General features: G+C 59.2%; 1 protein-coding gene across 2 annotated transcripts in view; it reads left to right on the forward strand.

Annotated features, from left to right (window-relative positions):
- The window catches only part of IFT140 (intraflagellar transport 140), a 93,035-nt gene that overhangs the window by 15,828 nt on the left and 56,790 nt on the right, over window positions 1-20,417 (forward strand). For both annotated transcript variants that reach the window (XM_051830267.2, XM_051830269.2), the window contains 8 exons: window positions 1,461-1,552; window positions 1,978-2,084; window positions 2,603-2,748; window positions 4,556-4,759; window positions 5,017-5,089; window positions 8,577-8,668; window positions 10,677-10,804; window positions 14,547-14,664. In XM_051830267.2, the coding sequence (XP_051686227.2) occupies window positions 1,461-1,552; window positions 1,978-2,084; window positions 2,603-2,748; window positions 4,556-4,759; window positions 5,017-5,089; window positions 8,577-8,668; window positions 10,677-10,804; window positions 14,547-14,664 (960 nt within the window). The remainder of the gene's footprint in view (window positions 1-1,460; window positions 1,553-1,977; window positions 2,085-2,602; window positions 2,749-4,555; window positions 4,760-5,016; window positions 5,090-8,576; window positions 8,669-10,676; window positions 10,805-14,546; window positions 14,665-20,417) is intronic.

The following is a 20,417-nucleotide window of genomic DNA, read 5'->3' on the forward strand; positions in this document are numbered from 1 at the left end:
CGCCAGGGACACTGCCATCCACTGCCCTCCTGTGGGCTTCTTTTCATTTGTTTATTAATATTTTTAAATTTTTTTTAAAGATTTACTTAGGGGCCGGCGCCGTGGCTCAATAGGCTAATCTTCTGTCTGTGGCGCTGGCACCCCGGGTTCTAGTCCAGGTCGGGGCGCCGGATTCTGTCCCGGTTGCCCCTCTTCCAGGCCAGCTCTCTGCTGTGGCCCAGGAGTGCAGTGGAAGATGGCCCAAGTGCTTGGGCCCTGCACCCCATGGGAGACCAGGAGAAGCACCTGGCTCCTGGCTTCGGATCAGCGCAGTGAGCCGGCCACAGTGGCCATTGGGGGGCGAACCAATGGAAAAAGGAAGACCTTTCTCTCTGTCTCTTTCTCACTGTCTACTCTGCCTGTCAAAAAAATATTTACTTATTTGAAAGGCAGAGTTAGAGAAAAGATCTTCCATCTGCTGCAGCATTCCCCAATGGCCGCAATGGCTGGAGGTGGGCCAGTCTGGACCCAGGGGCTTCTAGATCTCCCCTGCAGGTGCAGGGGCCCAAACACTCGGGCCCTCTTTCGCTGCTTTCCCAGGTGCATTAGCAGGGAGCTGGATCAGAGTGGAGCAGCCGGGACATGAAGTGGCACCCACATGGGATGCCGGCACTGCGGGTGGCTCTTCACCGCCGTGTCATCACGCTAGCCCCTGTTTGCACCACGGGGGTCCTTCCTTCTTGGAAAATGCAGATGCTCTAGTGATCATGGCACTAGTCAGTTTTTGTGAGTCAGTGAGTATTTGGTCACTCAGATCCCATCGCCTCATCTGAAGAGTGGGCAGTGAGTCACAGGGACCTTGTTTCTCAGCTCGGGCTGCCCCAGACACGCCACAGGCCTGGCAGCCTGATGGCAGGCGTTTCCCACTCGCAGTCCTGGGCACTGGAGGCTCCGTGAGGGAGGTGCCAGCTCTTTGGTTCCTGGCTTGCAGACGCTGCGTCCTGGGAGAGAGGACTCAGAGGCCACAGCCTTGGCAGGCCAGGCCCCGCCACCCCCATGAGCTCCCTTCACCCCGGTCACCTCCTGAAGGCCCCATCTGCACTCAGTCGTAGTCACACTGGGGTGAGGACTCCAGTACCTGAATCTGGGGGACACACAGTTCAGCCCGTAGAGGCTGGCCTCAGACACCTGCCCAGCCACGCGCTGGCTGGCAGGGCCGCAGCAAGTGAGACCTGCCTGGAGGGCGTGGGCCCGACTTGGGGATCACTCTGGGCGTGTTCTCTGAGGGGCACACCACGTGCTAGGCGGCTATTACTTAATGTGCAAGACTTGCCGTGTGCTTCAGCCTGTGCATCTCGGGTCTCTGTTGTCCTCCCTTCCTGTCCTCCACTGGGGGAGTCTGCGACGTCGCCGAGGACCAAGTCCAGGAACAGAAGCCACAGCGAGAGCCACACGCTGCTCTTGGGTTTTCCCTTATACAGGTGAAGTTGAGCGGGAAAACAGGGCACCGGGCGGACATCATCCTGATTGAGGACAGCCTCCTCGTGACGGCCCTGGGAGAGGCAGTCCTCAGGTGAGAGCAGCCGTCCCAGCTTGTGGCCCTAGATAAAGCGTTGTCAGGAACAGGCTCCTCGCGCTCAGTGAAATGTGCCCATCAAATCGGGCATGCTCAGTTAACCACACCAGGGGACAACTGGAGAGGCCCCAGGAGTGCCCCCCTCCCTGTGTGTCTGTGGAACTGCCTTGCCTGGTTATTTGAGCGTGGTACCCACTAAACGGAGCATTTGGTCTCCCCTGCGTCCAGCTCCTTTAGCCTGACGCTTAGGGCTGTGTGGTTCTGCGTGTCACCCGTGTCACCACAAACAGGACTCTGTGGAGTCCAGAGAGCCAGGCCTCGTGCCCTGTTTCTAACGTTTGTGCCACGGGTTCGGCAGATGCTGGGAGCAGAGTGGGAAGCCTCTCACACGGCCCTCTCCTGCCGTTTCTTCCTCGTTGTAGGTTCTGGGATTTAGGACGAGAAGAGAATTACGTGCTGAGTCTGGAGGAGTCGTGTGGCTTTGAGCGAGGAGAGAACATAAACTGTGTCTGTTACTGCGCGGTCAAAGGTGAGGCAGCCTGGGAGGGGCCAGGGCGACCACAGGGACACACGACTGCTGGAAGTCAGTGCTAGCCAGGGTCGTTGAAGCAGCATGAGTGCGGTGTGGGCAAGCCAGGGACAGGAGAGCTGGTATCCCACATATGGCCGGAGGGTTAGGCCCACTGCAAGATGGGTTGACCGTGTCACCTTGACCTGCCCCTCCTGAAACCCCACAGTGTGGGGAGGGGCGGTGCACATGCAGGTAGATACGTGTACACAGAGGACAGGAGAGAGCCAGAGCCATGCTTACTGGCTGCTGGGCAGTGCCCCTGCACTGGGAAAGCAGCCCAGAACACAGCAGGTGAGCTTGCTGGAGAAGCCGCGTGGCCAGCACACCACCTCCGCCAGCTGGGCTGCAGGGCCAGTGACCACCTGTGAAGGCTCCTCCGGTCGTGGGGCTGGAGCAGCGCTCGGGGAGGGAGCTGGTTGCCGTGGTTGCCATGGTGCCTCTTCCCGCACAGTGACTGTGAGTGTTGTCATCTCCAGGCCTTCTTGCAGCTGGCACCGACAGAGGGCGAGTGGCCATGTGGAAGAGGGTCCCAGGCCCGCTGAGCAGCCGCTGGGTGGACGGCAAGGACAGGTGGGCGCTGCAGTCGCCCGCTGAGCTGGAGGGAGACATCAGACAAGTAGAGGTACAGCTCTGCGGCGGCGCTGCGCGTGCTCGACTCTGTCCACGGAGCGGAGGAGTGATGAGCGCTGAACTTGGGTTGAGCCGTTATTCACCTTAGGATTGTCTAAAAAATGACAGTCGTGAGCATGTTTAGGGGGTGGGCGCTTGGCACAGCCATTAAAGATCTTGGGAGGGTGCCTGCCACCTACACAGAGACCTGGGTTAACTCCCAGCCCTACTCGTGGTCCCAGCTTCCTGCTACTGTACACCTTGGGTGCCTGCCACCTACACAGAGACCTGGGTTAACTCCCAGCCCTACTCGTGGTCCCAGCTTCCTGCTACTGTACACCTTGGGTCCCTGCCACCTACACGGAGACCTGGGTTAACTCCCAGCTCCCAGCTTTGGCCTGGCTTAGCCCTGACAGTGTTTGGGGAGTGAGCCAGTGGATGGGAGAGCTCTGTCTCTACCTTTCAAGCAAATTAAATAAATAAAAATCTATCACAAACATTCAGAAGACCTTTTGGATTTCAGAATTACAAATAAGGATTGTAGACCTGTACTAATTCATTCCTATATGCCATCTCTCTGTCTCTATTCCTAACTTTATCTAGGTATTAAAAATAGCTTTGTTAAGAAATAATTCACATACCAAATGGTCTTTTTTTAAATTTAAGTAGGTTCTGGGCCGGCGCCGCGGCTCACTAGGCTAATCCTCCACCTTGCGGCGCCAGCACACCGGGTTCTAGTCCCGGTCGGGGCGCCGGATTCTGTCCCGGTTGCCCCTCTTCCAGGCCAGCCCTCTGCTGTGGCCCGGGAGTGCAGTGGAGCATGGCCCAAGTGCTTGGGCCCTGCACCCCATGGGAGACCAGGAAAAGCACCTGGCTCCTGGCTCCTGCCATCGGATCAGCGCGGTGCGCTGGCCGCAGCGCACCGGCCGCGGCGGCCATTGGAGGGTGAACCAACGGCAAAGGAAGACCTTTCTCTCTGTCTCTCTCACTGTCCACTCTGCCTGTCAAAAAAAAAAAAAATTTAAGTAGGTTCTTTTTTTTTTTAAGATTTATTTATTTATTTGAAATGCAAAGTTACAGGCAGAGGCAGAGAGGTCTTCCGTCCGCTGGTTCACTCCCCAAATGGCCCCATTGGCTAGAGCTAAGCTGATCCAAAGCCTCGTGGGTGCAGGGGCCCAAGGACGGGCTATGTCCCACTGCTTTCCCAGGCACATTAGCAGGGAACTGGATCGGAAGTGGAGCAGCCAGGACTTGAATCGGGATGCCGGCACCGATGGTGGAGGCTTTATCCACTACGCCACAGCGCCGGCTCCCTAAGTAATTTTTAGTATACTTCCAGTTTTCCAGCTGTCATTACAGTAAATTTAAGAACATCTCTGCTGCCCAAAAAATAAATGTGTTCCCATCAGCAGTCGCCCTCCCCTCCCTCAGCCTCACTGGGCACCAGCCTTTGTCTCTCCTGTGTTGACCTGTCCTGAGTGTTTCCCAGAGGCGGAATCCCACAGTGACATGGGCTCTGGGGACTGAGTGTAGTGTTTTCAGGATTTCACCTCAGCGTAAGAAAGCTAGAAAACTTAACACATTGTGTAAACTGCCCATCATTTTTAAACATAAGCATCCTTATACGGTACTCAGAAAAGTGAATTCCAGAAGCCCCCAACCGGAGCTGATGCCGCCAGCATAGCCGCCAGCGTAGCCGCCAGCGTAGATAAGCGGAAGAAAGGGCGCTGGGAATGGCGGGTGGGTCCTCGTGTCTGAACGCCCCCCCCACACCCTGCCGGCCTCTCCCCTCTTTGTTCTCCTGTGACGTGGGTGCGCAGTGGGGCTCCAGGAAGAACCTCCTGGCGGTGAACCTCGGCAGCTCCGTGGTGGTCCTCAAGGAGCAGGCGCTCTCGTCCCACTTCCACCAGCAAGTGGCCGCCGTGCAGGTGTCCCCGAGCTCGCTCAGCGTGTCCTTCCTGTCCACGGGGGCAGCACACAGCTTGCGCACAGACATGCATGTCAGCGGCGTGTTTGCCACCAAGGTGAGTGCTGGGGGCCCTGCGAGCTGGGCCACCCCTCCCTGTTCTCCGGGTTGTCTTCCCCTGAGCCCCGAGTGTTGTGTTCATAAAGAGTCACAGCAACCCAGGGCCGTTTTGCAAAACTGGGAAGCAGCCTTAACCTCCACCCGCGAGGGACTGTGGCTGACTCCGCAGGGATGGACCTGCTTAGAGCGCGGGACAGAGGGCTGCAGTGGGGTTCAGGTCCGCATCCTGCCTCTCCTGACCGTGGATTCTTCCAGGACGCTGTCGCTGTCTGGAACGGAAAGCAGGTGCTGATCTTCGAGCCCTCTGGAGCCGTGATGCGGAACGCAGGTGGGAGTCTTCGCCCCCAGAGGGCCCCCTTGTATCCTGCTGCATTTGCTCTCCGCCTGATGAGAGGGGTGCTTGTCCCTTGAAGTGTTCCCGAGTAGGCAGACCTTGTGTCGGCTCTCAGGCCTGAGCGTGGCGTCCAGAACCAGTGCTGCCAGGCCCAGGCCATGGAGCCCTCCTTGCTCCCGGACTGCTGCGTGGCTCCGAGACGGGGCTTTGGGAGCAGCGGCAGCCACAGTGCTCCCCGAGCCTCCTTCCGGGAACAGGTCGCGTCTCAGCCGCATCCTGGATGTTTCCAGACTGCAGGCAGCAGTGGGCCCGCCTTTTATAGCTTTGCTTTGCTTTTTTTTATTTTTATTTTATTTATTTGAAAGGCAGAGAGAGAGGTCTTCCATCCACTGGTTCACTCCCTAAATGGCTGCAATGGCAGGAGCTGAGCTGAGCCGAAGCCAGGAGCCAGGAGTCTTCCAAGTTGCCCACGCAGGTGCAGGGGCCCAAGGACTTGGGCCATCTTCTGTTTTCTCAGGCCACCGCAGAGAGCTGGATCAGAAGTAGAGCAGGCGGGACTTGAAAGGGCCACAGGCCCTGTCTTGAGTCAGGCCAGAGCCTGGCGGACGTCCCAGGGTGGATTAGAGGCACTGTTCCGTGTCCAGCAGCTCCCCAGGTATAACTCAGCTGCCTCTGACCCGTCTCCAGTGCAGGCTTCCCGAGGCTTCTGTGACACGCTCAAGGCCTTCAAACCACAGAAAAGTCTCTCGGCTCTGCAGGCCCAGAGGCCCCATCAGCTTCCCTGGGCCAAAGTCCAGACGGCAGCCAGGCCACACGCCCTGTGCAGCCCCCAGGGGAGGACTGGTCCTTGCTCTGGCTTCCAGTGGTGCCCATGGTCCTTCCTGGTGGTCACAAACTCGAGTTCTTAGCTCTGTGGTCAAGTGCCCCTTCTGAATGAAGTCTGCCTCCTCCACACACGGACGCAAGTGGCCTGGCTTTAGGACCTACCGCGTGTGTAAGACAGCCAGGACAACCCTTCCATCTCGAGGCCCTGGCATCATTCCCCACGCTAGCCCACAGTCACAGCGCCGGGTCTGGGGCCTGGTCTCGATCTCTGACACATTGCTGAGCGCAGTGCGGTAGCCATCAGTGCTGTCCCTCCGCACCAGTGCTACCTTCCCCCATCCTGGCCTTGGGCTCTTCTTTTTTTTTTTTTTTACAACTTTTTATTTACTTACTTTCACTTTATTAGAACGGCAGAAAGACAGATCCACCGTCCGCTGTGTTATCTCCCAAATGCCCTCAGCAGCCAGGGCTGCGCTGGGCCGGGGCCACAGGCTGGCTCTCCCAAATGAGACGGAGCCACTGGAGCCGTCACTGCTGCCTCACAGGCTGCACGTTCGGAGGAGGCCGGGAGGAGGCCGGGATCAGAAGTTGAGCAGAACACCGACCCAGAGACTCCCATGAGAGTTTAGGCATCCCAAGCAGTGTCTTGCACCAAACACCAGCCCCAGCCTTAGGATCTCTCTCGCTCTCTTTTTAAAGATATATTTATTTATTTGAAAGAGTTATAGAGAGAGGGAGGGACAGAGAGAAAAGTCTTCCATCCACTGGTTCACTCCCCAAACAGCTGCAACAGCCAGGGCTGGGCCAGGCCAAAGCCAGGAGCCCAGAGCTGCTTCTGGGTCTCCTGCATGAGTGCAGGGGCCTAAGCACTTGGGCCGTCTTCTGCTTTCCCAGGAGCATTCGCAGGGAGTTGGATCAGAAGTGGAGCAGCCAGGACTCGAACCAGTGCCCATATGGGATGCCCTTGTTGTAGGCAGAGGCTTCGTCTGCTACACCACAGCGCCAGCCCCTCAGGCTGTCGTAATCCACAGGAGGATTTCTCATCGCGCCGTGATGAGAGTGGCTGCCCCCTTGCTTGCTGGCCACCTCCCGCCTCTGGGCTGCCTGCACTGGTTGCTGCTGTCTCCCTCACATTGTTCCCATGGCCTGGTCTTTTCCTGACATCTTGTTGCCTCCAGCTGTCTTTTTTTTTATTATTATTTCTTTAAAGATTTTGTTTATTTATTTGAGAGGTAGAGTTACAGACAGTGAGAGGGAGAGACAGAGAGAAAGGTTTTCCTTCTGTTGGTTCACTCCCCAAATGGCTGCAATGGCCGGAGCTGCGCCAATCTGAAGCCAGGAGCCAGGTGCTTCCTCCTGGTCTCCCACGCTGTGCAGGGGCCCAAACACTTGGGCCATCTTCTACTGCTTTCCCAGGCCACAGCAGAGAGCTGGATTGGAAAAGGAGCAGCCGGGACTAGAAACGGTGCCCTTATGGGATGCTGGTGCCGCAGGCGGAGGATTAACCCACTGCGCCACGGCGCCGGCCCCGCCTCCAGCTGTCTTGTAGCAGTTCCCCCGCCCTGCCCTGGTCCCTTCCTCGTGTACTGTCTAAAGGAGGATTGAGTTCCACCCACCGCCCACGACCCACCGATACCAGGGCAGCAGAGACAGACGTCAGCTGTGCAGCACTGCCCACCGATACCAGGGCAGCAGAGACGGACGTCAGCTGTGCAGCACTGCCCACCAATACCAGGGCAGCAGAGACGGACGTCAGCTGTGCAGCACTGCCCACCGATGCCAGGGCAGCAGAGACAGACGTCAGCTGTGCAGCATTGCCCCTCCCTGGTGGAAACCTTTAGAGCCAGAAAGCAGCCCACACAACGAGGGGGCAGACACCTGCGTAGCTGACGCTGGAGGTGTGGTGCTGCTGGAAGCCCAGATAGAGTCCCTCGCCTGCCCGACGCGGGCCACACGAAGCTGTCATGAGGCCTGCGAGGGATGCGCCACTTTTCTCCCCTCAAATTCACTATCCCTTCTTCCTTCCTTTCACTATCTGAGAGATGCAGAGGGATCCTCTACCCACTGGCTCACCCCCAAGAAGCCTGCAATGGCCAGGGCTGGGCTGTCTGAAGCCAGGGTCTCCCACATGGGTGGCAGGGACCCAGTACCTGGGCCGTCACCTGCTCCCTGTGAGGGTGTGCGTTAGCAGGGGTCTGTAGTCAGGAGCAGAGCTGGTCTCAAACCCAGGCACTGGGACGTGCAATCTGGTCATCTTTTTTAAAAAAAAAGATTTCATGTAATTGAAAGGCGGAGTTACAGAGGGAGAAAGGGAGGGACAGAGAGAGAGGTCTTCCATCCACTGGTTTGCTCCTCAAATGGCTGCAATGGCCAGGCCTGGGCCAGGCGAAAGCCAGGAGCCAGGAGTGGCTTCTGGGTCTCCCACGTCGGTGCGGGGGCCCAAACACAGATCCATCTTCCGCTGCTTTTCCCCGGCTGTAGCAGGGAGCTGGGTTGAGGCGGAGCAGGCAGGAATGGAAGCAGCGGGTGGGGTGTGCTCGTCGTCATTGGCGTCTTATCCCGTGGGCGACACAGTGCCCCGGGAGGCCGGGTCCTAAAAGCCGAGGCGACGGAAGAGGCCCGCAGCTGCTGTGGTGATGCTTCTCTTCCATCGTAGGTGCCTTCCTGTGCGAGACCCCGGTGCTAGCAGTGCACGAGGAAAACGTGTACACCGTGGAGCCAAACCGAGTCCAGGTTCGCACCTGGCAGGTGAGTGCCGGGTCCACCTGTGGGCTGTGCTGATGACACTGGAGCAGGTTCCAGGTGTGACTCCAGTCGGCCATCACCTGCTGTGCTGCACCTCTTTCAAATACATCAAACCTTCAAAAAAATAAAAAGGGCGACTGGCCATGGGCCCTGGGGGACCTTCACCTGAAGGCAGCCAGGGTCACAGCCAGGAGCAGTGAGGGTTGCTGTGGCGTGTGCTGTGCGCTCTTGGTGTCGTGCTGTCTTCCCCCTAGAAGAAACATCTGGGCCCATGTGCTGGGAGAATCAGGTAGCTGGTGAAGAAGGAGGAAGCTGTGGAAGACGGCGTTGCGGGGTGCTGAGGGCCCAGCCCCTGGGCAACAGGGCCAGGGTGGACGGACAGGCAGTGTGGTAGGCAGTGACAGGAACAGGACTCTGAGCCTGCCAGGTCAGCCTGCTTGCTTTTCCTTCTTTCTTTCCTTATTTTTATTTTATTTTGTGTGTGTATATGTATATTTGAAAGGCAAAGTTATAGAGAGAGATGGAGAGATCTTCGATACACTGGTCCGTTCAACAGTGGCTGCAGTCAGGCTGGGCCAGATTGAAGCCAGGAACTTGGAACTCCATCCAGGTCTCCCACAAGGGTGGTAGGGGCCCAAGTAGTGGGGAATCTTCCACTGCTTTCCTAGGTGCCTTAGCAGGGAGCTGGATCAGAGGTGGAGCAGGTGGCTCATAGACGTCAGTGTCACAGGGCATCTCTCTTGAGTGGCTTTAAGCTGAAAGTCCAGCAGTGGAGCAGGTGCAGGACTTTAGTTCTGTAAACTTCCCTAGAGAACCCCAGGAGACCACTGGAAGTGCAGATCTGGGTGTCCAGAGCAGGGGTGGTGTAAGTTCAGGTCTGAACCCAGGGCATCCAGCAAGTAAGGGGCAGAAGATGGCGGACGTGCGAGCCTGGTCAGCTGTTTCCTGCCTCTTTGATTTCAGCTGTGTGCAAGCAGCCCTTGACCTTGGTTTTGCATGCATTTGATAAGCTCCTACAAGATAGGCGAAGGTGAAGGTCGGAGTCTGGCTGGGGCTGCCTGTCCTCTGTTCTCTGGACTGTGCGTCCCTGCCTCCTCGCCCGCCGTTGGAGCCTCCTGCAGTTCTGTGCCCACTGAGTGCCCTTGCGGCCCTGTCTTAATTAGCATCCTCACACTAGTGCCACGCGGCTCCTGTGCCGGTCACATCAGCCCAGCTGCTGCGTTCCGCGGTGCGTGTTGACACAGTGCCCCTCCAGAACGAGTCCTGCATGCTGCGGGCCGTCCCTGAGTCTGGGCGAACTAAAACCCAGAGGACCAGGGTGAGTCTGCCTCCCTAAATGTTATGAAGATAGAGTGACAGTTTTCACATACAAGTGATGGAAAATCACGTCCTGGCCGACAGCCCCGTGGCATCTCCTTTACCTCAGCACATAGCCTGCCCCAGTGATGGTGGTGTGGCCACGCCCTCTGGGCCCTGGAGGGAGACCCCGTGCTGCTGCAGTGCCGCGGCCTGCTTCCTCCACTGTGGCTGACTGCTCCCTCCTCCCGGCTGCTGGAAGGCCGCCTCAGACGAGACTGATTTCTTAAACGTTTTATTGAAGTATTAGATACACAGTGAAAAGGTGGACGTGAGCTTCCCTGGGGACTGAGCCCAGGAAGAGACCGTTGTCCTGATGAGGCCCCTCCAAGCCCCCCCCCCCCCCGGGCACGTTTCACAGGACACCCACAACCTGCCAGTGGGCAGTGTGTTCGGGGCTCAGGGCGCTGTCTCCCCAGATGTCCACCTGTCGCCCCTCTGCCCCTCCGTCTCGTTCCTCCCCTGAGCAGACGTCCTGGCCAGCTGCCTCTTCCTCAGGGTTGAGGGCAGGCTCCGCCTGTGCCCGTGGCCCTGGAACCCCGCCGGTGCCTACTGGGGGAACGAGCGCAGTGCGTGAAACTACGTGTGGCCGCTGCTGGGCAGCAGCAGTGAGACGCCATGAAAGCTGCTTTCCTGAATTTCTTTGTTTCCTCAGGGGACGGTCAAACAGCTCCTGCTGTTCTCGGAGAACGAGGGGAACCCCTGCTTCTTGGATGTCTGTGGAAACTTCCTGGTTGTCGGAACAGACCTGGCTCACTTTAAAAGCTTTGATCTTTCCCGAAGGTACCGTTGTTGTCCAATATTCTGTTTTCTGAGTTAGGAGGCTAGAAAGTGGGCAGACGCCAGAGACCTCGTGCGTTCTCCCTTCAGCATGAACAGGCCACTCACATCTTGAAACACCGCGTATTGAGGCTGAATTCTGTGTTGGTGGCAGGGCGGTGGGGGGGGGAGGGTCGAGTAGGGGAGGCAGGGACACTGCACCTGAATTCTGTGTTGGTGGCAGGGCGGTGTGGGAGGGGGTGTCGAGTAGGGGAGGTAGGGACACTGCGTCTGAATTCTGTGTTGGTGGCAGGGCGGGGGGGGGGGCGATGGTCAAATAGGGGAGGTAGGGACACTGCGTCTGAATTCTGTGTTGGTGGCAGAGCGGTGTGGGAGGGGAGGTAGGGACACTGCGTCTGAATTCTGTGTTGGTGGCAGGGCGGTGTGGGAGGGGAGGTAGGGACACTGCGTCTGAATTCTGTGTTGGTGGCAGGGCGGTGTGGGAGGGGAGGGTGGAGTAGGGGAGGTAGGGACACTGCACCTGAATTTTGTGTTGGTGGCAGGGCGGTGTGGGAGGGGAGGGGGGAGGGTCGAGTAGGGGAGGTAGGGACACTGCACCTGAATTCTGTGTTGGTGGCAGGGCGGTGGGGGGGGGAGGGTCGAGTAGAGGAGGTAGGGACACTGCACCTGAATTCTGTGTTGGTGGCAGGGCAGTGTGGGAGGGGAGGTAGGGACACTGCACCTGAATTCTGTGTTGGTGGCAGGGCGGTGTGGGAGGGGAGGTAGGGACACTGCACCTGAATTCTGTGTTGGTGGCAGGGCGGTGGGGGGGGGGGGGATGGTCAAATAGGGGAGGTAGGGACACTGCGTCTGAATTCTGTGTTGGTGGCAGGGCGGTGGGGGGGGGTCGGGTAGGGGAGGTAGGGACACTGCGTCTGAATTCTGTGTTGGTGGCAGGGCGGTGGGGGGGGGATGGTCAAATAGGGGAGGTAGGGACACTGCGTCTGAATTCTGTGTTGGTGGCAGGGTGGGGGGGGGCGATGGTCAAATAGGGGAGGTAGGGACACTGCGTCTGAATTCTGTGTTGGTGGCAGAGCGGTGTGGGAGGGGAGGTAGGGACACTGCGTCTGAATTCTGTGTTGGTGGCAGGGCGGTGTGGGAGGGGAGGTAGGGACACTGCGTCTGAATTCTGTGTTGGTGGCAGGGCGGTGTGGGAGGGGAGGGTGGAGTAGGGGAGGTAGGGACACTGCACCTGAATTCTGTGTTGGTGGCAGGGCGGTGGGGGGGAGGGTCGAGTAGGGGAGGTAGGGACTCTGCACCTGAATTCTGTGTTGGTGGCAGGGCGGTGGGGGGGGGGAGGGTCGAGTAGGGGAGGTAGGGACACTGCACCTGAATTCTGTGTTGGTGGCAGGGCGGTGTGGGAGGGGAGGGTCCAGTAGGGGAGGTAGGGACACTGCGTCTGAATTCTGTGTTGGTGGCAGGGCGGTGGGGGGGGGGGGGGATGGTCAAATAGGGGAGGTAGGGACACTGCGTCTGAATTCTGTGTTGGTGGCAGGGCGGTGGGGGGGGGGTCAAGTAGGGGAGGTAGGGACACTGCGTCTGAATTCTGTGTTGGTGGCAGAGCTGTGTGGGAGGGGAGGTAGGGACACTGCACCTGAATTCTGTGTTGGTGGCAGGGCGGTGGGGGAGGGGAGGGTCGGGTAGGGGAGGTAGGGACACTGCACCTGAATTCTGTGTTGGTGGCAGGGCGGTGGGGGGGGGGGTCGGGTAGGGGAGGTAGGGACACTGCACCTGAATTCTGTGTTGGTGGCAGAGCGGTGTGGGAGGGGAGGGTCGGGTAGGGGAGGCAGGGACTCTGCGTCTGCCAGAGCCCCTGGAACTTTCCCTCACAGAGTGGGAGCCTTAATGTACACAAACGCTTCCCATCTCTTGGGGCATGGCTGGGGAGGGGGTTGCCAGGATGGAACACAGGAGGTAAAAGCAGCCTGTCACGACTGAAGGCGTGGGGGACAGCGTCCTCTGTCACTTTGGAAGTGGTGGAAACCATGTCACAGAGCAGCGCTGATGGGGTGCATGAGGGATTCTGACACCATTACCCCCTGGAGCTGAATTCAGCTGGAGCGGAATGGGAAGGCAGTGGTGTGGGGGCGCAGGAGCCGGATCCTCACTGTGGGAGGGGCTGCGGAGTAGCAGGCACCCAGGGGTCAGAAGACGCCACTGTGAACCCTTCTGCTTGCGGGTTTGCGTGACCCTGTCTACAGAGAATCCCCGCATGGGTCTGTCCAGTCTGTGTGGACACACATTTCCTTACTCCACCATGGAGCTGCTGCACACCGAGTGGTTCCTAACAGCTTGTCCAGGAGGAGGCCCGGCCCCTTGGAGGGAGCTCAGCCTGGGACTGCGGCAGTAGCGCACACAGGAGGCTGAAGCAGGGCGGCAAAGGTGCCCGTCCTGAGCGAGGGCAGACAGGGACAGGACAGAAAGAAGGCAGGGTGACGTGACAGCCCCAGTAATAACTCAGTGTGCACGGGGCCGTCCTGACGGGGGGGGGGGCACAGAGGCTCCGTGGACGCCGCCCCCGGGGATGTGCAGCACGGTCCCTGCTCCCAAAAGAGCACAGAACTTCCCAGAGCGCCTTCTGCTCGGTGGAGAACCTGACATGCCCAGCCCATCATGGTGACCCGGCAGGCTGACAGGTTACACCTGGCCGGGCCAGCGCTCCACTGACACGTCACACTGACAGGTTACACCTGGCCAGGCCAGCGCTCCACTGACACGTCACACTGATGGGTTACACCTGGCCGGGCCAGCACTCCACTGAGCCGTCACACTGACAAGTTACACCTTGCCTGGCCAGCACTCCACTGACACGTCACACTGACAGGTTACACCTGGCCGGGCCAGCGCTCCACTGAGCCGTCACACTAACAGGTTACACCTCGCCTGGCCAGCGCTCCACTGACACGTCACACTGATGGGTTACACCTGGCTGGGCCAGCGCTACACTGACACGTCACACTGACAGGTTACACCTGGCCAGGGCAGCGCTCCACTGAGCCATCACACTGACAGGTTACACCTGGCTGGGCCAGCACTCCACTGAGCCGTCACGCTAACAGGTTACACCTCGCCTGGCCAGCACTCCACTGACACGTCACACTGACAAGTTACACCTGGCCGGGCCAGCTACACTGACCTGTTATACTGACAGGTTACACCTGGCCAGGCCAGCACTCCACTGACACGTCACACTGATGGATTACACCTGGCCGGGCCAGCGCTACACTGACCTGTTATACTGACAGGTTACACCTGGCCTGGCTGTGATGTACCTTGCTCTGTACCTATGCGCTTCTCCCATTGCCCACAGCCCAGTCCCCAGGCACACCCCTGGGCAGTGGACGTGAGACGGCCCCGGGCAAAGAGGTGCCTGAGGGCACTGGGTGAGAAATGTGTCCTGGAGCAGAAAAAGATGGAGGCAGAAACTGAGGAAGTCAAAGAAAGGGGAGAGGCTGCCTGCAGGGCCTGGTCAGGCAGCTGCTGGTCTGGCGGGGCGGGGCGGGGCGGGGCAGCAGGGCGGGAGTGGAGCTGTGCCTGCCCGGGCCGCTGCGGCACACGGTGGGGGGGGGGTGTCCGAGGCTGCAGATGCCTGTTGCTCACCTCAGCACCTGCGTCCTGAGCACACAGGGCAGGGCCGCGGGCTGAGAGGCACCGAGCTGCGAGCAGCCTGCCCTCTGACCCGCACTGCACCCCTTCCTCCCCGCAGAGAGGCCAAGGTACACTGCAGCTGCAGGAGCCTGGCGGCGCTGGTCCCGGGCGTGGGGGGCATCACCTCACTGCGGTGCAACGCCAGCGGGAGCAGGATCAGCTTCCTGCTCAGCCCGGTGAGCCCCTGCCCCTGCCCCGCCTTCACGCCGCTGCCCCTGCCCCTGCCCCTGCCCTCCTTCACGCCGCTGCTCCTGCCACTGCCCCTCCTTCACGCCGCTGCCCCTGCCCCTGCCCCTGCCCGCCCTGCTTCACGCCGCTGCCCCTGCCCCTGCCTGCCCTCCTTCATGCCGCTGCTCCTGCCCCTGCCTGCCCCTCCTTCATGCCGCTGCCCCTGCCCCTGCCCCTGCCCGGGTGGGCAAACCTCCCCCCCCACCTTCTCCTGCCTTCTCTTTGGGCCTCAGGGGTGCTTCTTGCCCGTCCTCCTCTCCCCCTCCTCTCCAGACACAGTTGCCCCTCCCTCAGGAAGCCCCTCACCTCCTCTCGGTTCCTGTGTCCCAGCCGATTCTTCGGCAGGACAGGGGTGACGAGGCCTGCGGAAGGTGTGCCCTGAAGGCTCGTGCTTAGAGAACTGGAAGACGTGTGTGGGCAGGACCACGGCAGCCGTGTGGGAGGGCCCAGAGGAAGCCAGCAGGTGGCGCCTCGAGCTCCTCTCTCCATACGGCCCAGCTGTGTGCTGTCGCCCGTTCATGCTTTTATTCAGGACGGTCTCTGGGCGTGTCCAGTGGTCCAGGGCTCTCCAGGCCGGCAAATCCACAGGTAGCGGGTTAGCAGGCCGGGCCCCCCAGGCCTGCAGGTCCACAGGTAGCGGGTTAGCAGGCCGGGCCCTTCCTCTGGATGAGCAGGTGTCAGTCTCCAAGGCAGCAGGCGTGTTTCCAGCTGGGGAGGGCACAGCGGCAGGGGAGAGCGACACGGTGTGGGGTCTGGAAGGCTCCCTGAGGGGCCAGGATGTGGGGCGAGAATCAGAAGTGAGCTGTGGCAAGTCCAGCCTCCTGCAGGAAGCACAGCTGGGCTGACCTTGGCCTGAAGCAGAAGGAAAGAGCAAGTGCCACACCCTTGTCAGAGGGTTCTTTCTTTTTCTTTTTTTTAAAGATTTTATTTATTTATTTGAAAGAGTTACAGAGAGAGCCAGAGGCAGAGAGAGAGGTCTTCCATCCCCTGGTTCACTCTGCAAATGGCCACAATAGCCGGAGCTGAGCTGATGTGAAGCCAGGAGCTTCTGGGTTTCCAATGAAGGTGCAGGGGCCCACACACTTGGGCCACCTTCTGCTGCTTTCCCGGGTCATTAGCAGAGAGCTGGATGGGAAGTGGAGCAGCCAGGACTAGAACTGGTGCCCACGTGGGATGCCGGCACTGCAGGGGGCGGCTTTCGCTGCTGTGCAGTAGCGCCGGCCCCTAGAGGATTGTGTGTGAACCAGGGATGGATGTTGGCATCCACGTGGCTCCTGTTACTCCTGCAGGGACTGGCTGTGTGGTGGCCACAACCGGGCTTGGTGATGGATTGGCTGGTTGGTGTGGGGTCAAGAAGGATAGGACTGTCAAGAACCCCCCGCCTGTCTAGGCCCCTCAGCCAGGGGAGGAGAGATCAGAGCACAGGTGAGCCCCTGGCAGGGGTGGAGAGATCAGAGCGCAGGTGAGCCCCTGGCAGGGGAGGAGAGATCAGAGCGCAGGTGAGCCCCTGGCAGGGGAGGAGAGATCAGAGCGCAGGTGAGCCCCTGGCAGGGGAGGAGAGATCAGAGCACAGGTGAGCCCCTGGCAGGGGAGGAGAGATCAGAGCGCAGGGGAGGAGAGATCAGAGCACAGGTGAGCCCCTGGCAGGGGAGGAGAGATCAGAGCGCAGGTGAGCCCCTGGCAGGGGAGGAGAGATCAGAGCGCAGGTGAGCCCCTCCCTGGCAGGGGAGGAGAGATCAGAGCACAGGTGAGCCCCTGGCAGGGGAGGAGAGATCAGAGCGCAGGTGAGCCCCTGGCAGGGGAGGAGAGATCAGAGCGCAGGTGAGCCCCTGGCAGGGGAGGAGAGATCAGAGCGCAGGTGAGCCCCTGGCAGGGGAGGAGAGATCAGAGCGCAGGTGAGCCCCTGGCAGGGGAGGAGAGATCAGAGCGCAGGTGAGCCCCTGGCAGGGGAGGAGAGATCAGAGCGCAGGTGAGCCCCTGGCAGGGGAGGAGAGATCAGAGCGCAGGGGAGGAGAGATCAGAGCGCAGGTGAGCCCCTGGCAGGGGAGGAGAGATCAGAGCGCAGGTGAGCCCCTGGCAGGGGAGGAGAGATCAGAGCACAGGTGAGCCCCTGGCAGGGGAGGAGAGATCAGAGCGCAGGGGAGCCCCTGGCAGGGGAGGAGAGATCAGAGCGCAGGTGAGCCCCTCCCTGGCAGGGGAGGAGAGATCAGAGCGCAGGTGAGCCCCTGGCAGGGGAGGAGAGATCAGAGCGCAGGTGAGCCCCTGGCAGGGGAGGAGAGATCAGAGCGCAGGTGAGCCCCTGGCAGGGGAGGAGAGATCAGAGTGCAGGGGAGCCCCTGGCAGGGGTGGCAGGAGAGTTGAGTCAGAAATGCTGGGAAGTGACAAGCAGGCAGTTCCACACCTGCCAGCACCATCCCCAGGCCCTCAGACGGGGCGTGGCTGAGATGAGAGCAACCCAGAGCTGGGTGATTGGAGGCAGAGAAGCTGTCTGCCAGTGCTGGGGGTCCAGGGAGGCCTGGGGAGAGCGCGAGCACATGCAGCCGGGGGGGGGGGGGGGGGCACCAGCCCTTCAGCAGCTGCTGCTGGCCCTGTGTGGTCAGGAACAGAGCCTGTGTCAGCCAGGGGCCCGGTGCCCTGTCCAGTGGCTGTGGGTGCAGGGAGGCCCTGAGTAAGACCAGCAAGGGTCAGAGAGGGAAGTGCAAGGGGCCCGTGGCGGGGTTAGGAGGCCAGAGAGGACAGCGTGGGACACGGTGTTCTTGGCCCTCCCTGGGGACGTGGGTGATGCTTACCCGTGCTAATTGGAAGCCTAAAGAGAAAAGGCACTCCTGGGACGGGGGCCTGGCAGTGGAAAACGGCGCCCTGCCCCGTTAGCACCTCCGTTCCCCAGGAATAGACCTGTCCTCGCAGGGCCTGGAGAGAACGTGGCAGGTGGGATGGTGCCACACAGGCACCCTTTGCCATCCTGCCCCAAGCCCACTGCTCGTTTTACTTTTTTCTTTGAGGGTAGTCAGGATTTTTATTGTCAAAACAAGAGATCTTAACAGAAGAAACAAATAAATGAATTGCCTTAGTGATTTTCAACTCCAGGGCCTCTCTGGGAAGGGCAGCTCGTGTAAACACGGGTACTGCCCAGGAGAAGAAATAGCGGCTGTCTGAGAGCCTTCGAGACATGACTGGACGTGTCACCATGAGAAGCTAAAGGCAGCTTCTCTGTGCCTTTCTCAGAAAGATGTGTGTTGCGTAATGATCTCAGACTCCTGTTGCATAGAACAAATTTGAATTCTGCAATACACACATCCAAACAAGTTTTGGGCCCTAACCAGGATAAGGAAATCAACCCCAAGATGATTGTCGAGCTGTGCTTAACTTCTTTATTAAAGCTTGATGGCCATTTCTCTACCAAATCGGTAGGCTGAATTTTCTCCCTTAGTTTTCGATCACATTGGAATTAAATTCAACTCACTTTAAAGTGTAAGAAAAGATCTGCAGGACTCAGGTTTGTTCTGTGCATGTAGAGGAAGCGTGCCTGCAGCTGCACCAGCCCAACAGACGTCGTATGGAGAGTGGGCTGCAGGGCAGAGGCACGCGTTAGCTCTGCCAGAAAGCAAGGCGACTCCGATTTCAGAAGCCGTACATGGGGGCGCCGGTTCTGTCCCGGTTGCTCCTCTTCCAGTCCAGCTCTCTGCTGTGGCCCAGGAGTGCAGTGGAGGATGGCCAAAGTACTTGGCCCTTGCACCCGCATGGGAGACCAGGAGGAAGCACCTGGCTCCTGGCTTCAGATTGGCGCAGCACGCTGGCCATAACAGCCATTTGGGAGTGAACCAACGGCAGGAAGACCTTTCTCTCTGTCTCTCTCTCTCTGTCCACTCTGCCTGTCAAAAAAAGAAAAAACAAACAAACAAACAAACAAACAAAGAAAAAAACAAGTAGTGAGCCAGGCCCCCATCTCTGCAGCGATTTAGTGTAACTTTACTTATTTATCTTATAAAATATTTATGTATTTATTTGAAAGAGTTACACGGAGAGAGAAGGAGAGGCCAAGAGGAAGAGAGCTCTTCCATCCTCTGGTTTACTCCCCAGTTGGCCACAAAGGCTGGAGCTGCACCCATCCAAAGCCAGGAGCCAGGGGCTTCTTCCAGGTCTCCAGCACGAGTGCAGGGCCCAAGGACCTGGGCCATCTTCTGTTGCTTTCCCAGGCCACAGCAGAGAGCCGGATCGGAAGTGGAGCAGCTGGGTCTCGAACTGGCGCCCATATGGGATGCCGGCACTGCAAATGGCAGCTTTACCCACTACACCACAGCGCCAGCCCCTAGTGTAACTTTAAAGCATACAAAATAGTCTCTTTCACAGGGCAAGAACAGACTTTGCACTAACGTTTCTCAACAACCAATTATGTCTCCAGCTCTCGAGGGGTTCTGTAAAATCGGCCCTTTCCCATGTGAGAACTGAGCTAAAGGGCAGTGGGGCGCAGGAGGCCCTCAGTCCAGAGTCCCTGGGTGGAGAGCTGCAGAACCAGTGATCCAGAGCCCCTGGGTGGAGCTGTAGAGCCAGTGATCCGGAGCCCCTGGGGTGGAGAGCTGCAGAACCAGTGATCCAGAGCCCCTGGGTGGAGAGCTGTAGAACCAGTGATCCAGAGTCCCTGGGGTGGAGAGCTGTAGAACCAGTGATCCAGAGTCCCTGGGTGGAGAGCTGCAGAACCAGTGATCCGGAGTCCCTGGGTGGAGAGCTGCAGAACCAGTGATCCAGAGCCCCTGGGTGGAGAGCTGTAGAAGCCAGTGATCCGGAGCCCCTGGGTGGAGAGCTGTAGAAGCCAGTGATCCAGAGTCCCTGGGTGGAGCTGTAGAACCAGTGATCCAGAGTCCCTGGGTGGAGAGCTGTAGAACCAGTGATCCGGAGTCCCTGGGTGGAGAGCTGTAGAACCAGTGATCCGGAGTCCCTGGGTGGAGAGCTGCAGAACCAGTGATCCAGAGTCCCTGGGGTGGAGAGCTGTAGAACCAGTGATCCAGAGCCCCTGGGTGGAGAGCTGCAGAACCAGTGATCCAGAGTCCCTGGGTGGAGAGCTGTAGAAGCCAGTGATCCAGAGCCCCTGGGTGGAGCTGTAGAAGCCAGTGATCCGGAGCCCCTGGGTGGAGAGCTGTAGAACCAGTGATCCGGAGCCCCTGGGTGGAGAGCTGCAGAACCAGTGATCCGGAGCCCCTGGGTGGAGAGCTGCAGAAGCCAGTGGCTGTGAGCACATTCAAGCATGGGGTTGGAGGTGATGGGTCCGCAGCCGTGGTTTCTTCCCGTGTCCATCTTGGGCAGCTTGGAGGTTGCCGGGTCCTCAGCCATCCGGGTCGTCTGAGCACTCATAGGTTCCATCAGCGAGGGCTTCTGGGCTCCTCTGAGTCCTGGGAGCTGAAACCTGCAGACTCAGACTTCTGGAGGAGTCTCGTCCACAGAGGCGCCACTGCTCTCCAGTGGATCGGTGCTGCTGCAGCCATGGCAGCCATCTGGGGAGTGAACCAACGGAAGGAAGACCTGTCTCTGTCCTCCCTCTGACTGTCTGTAACTCTACCTCTCAAATAGATGAAATCTTTTTAAAAATATTTACTTATTTATTTGAGAGGCAGAGAGAGAGAGAGGTCATCCATCCACTGTTTCACTCCCCAGATGGCCTCAACAGCCAGAGCCGTGCCATCCAAAGCCAGGACCCAGGAGCTTC

This window comes from Oryctolagus cuniculus, chromosome 19 (assembly GCF_964237555.1).
Source record: "Oryctolagus cuniculus chromosome 19, mOryCun1.1, whole genome shotgun sequence".
Lineage (NCBI taxonomy): Eukaryota > Metazoa > Chordata > Mammalia > Lagomorpha > Leporidae > Oryctolagus > Oryctolagus cuniculus.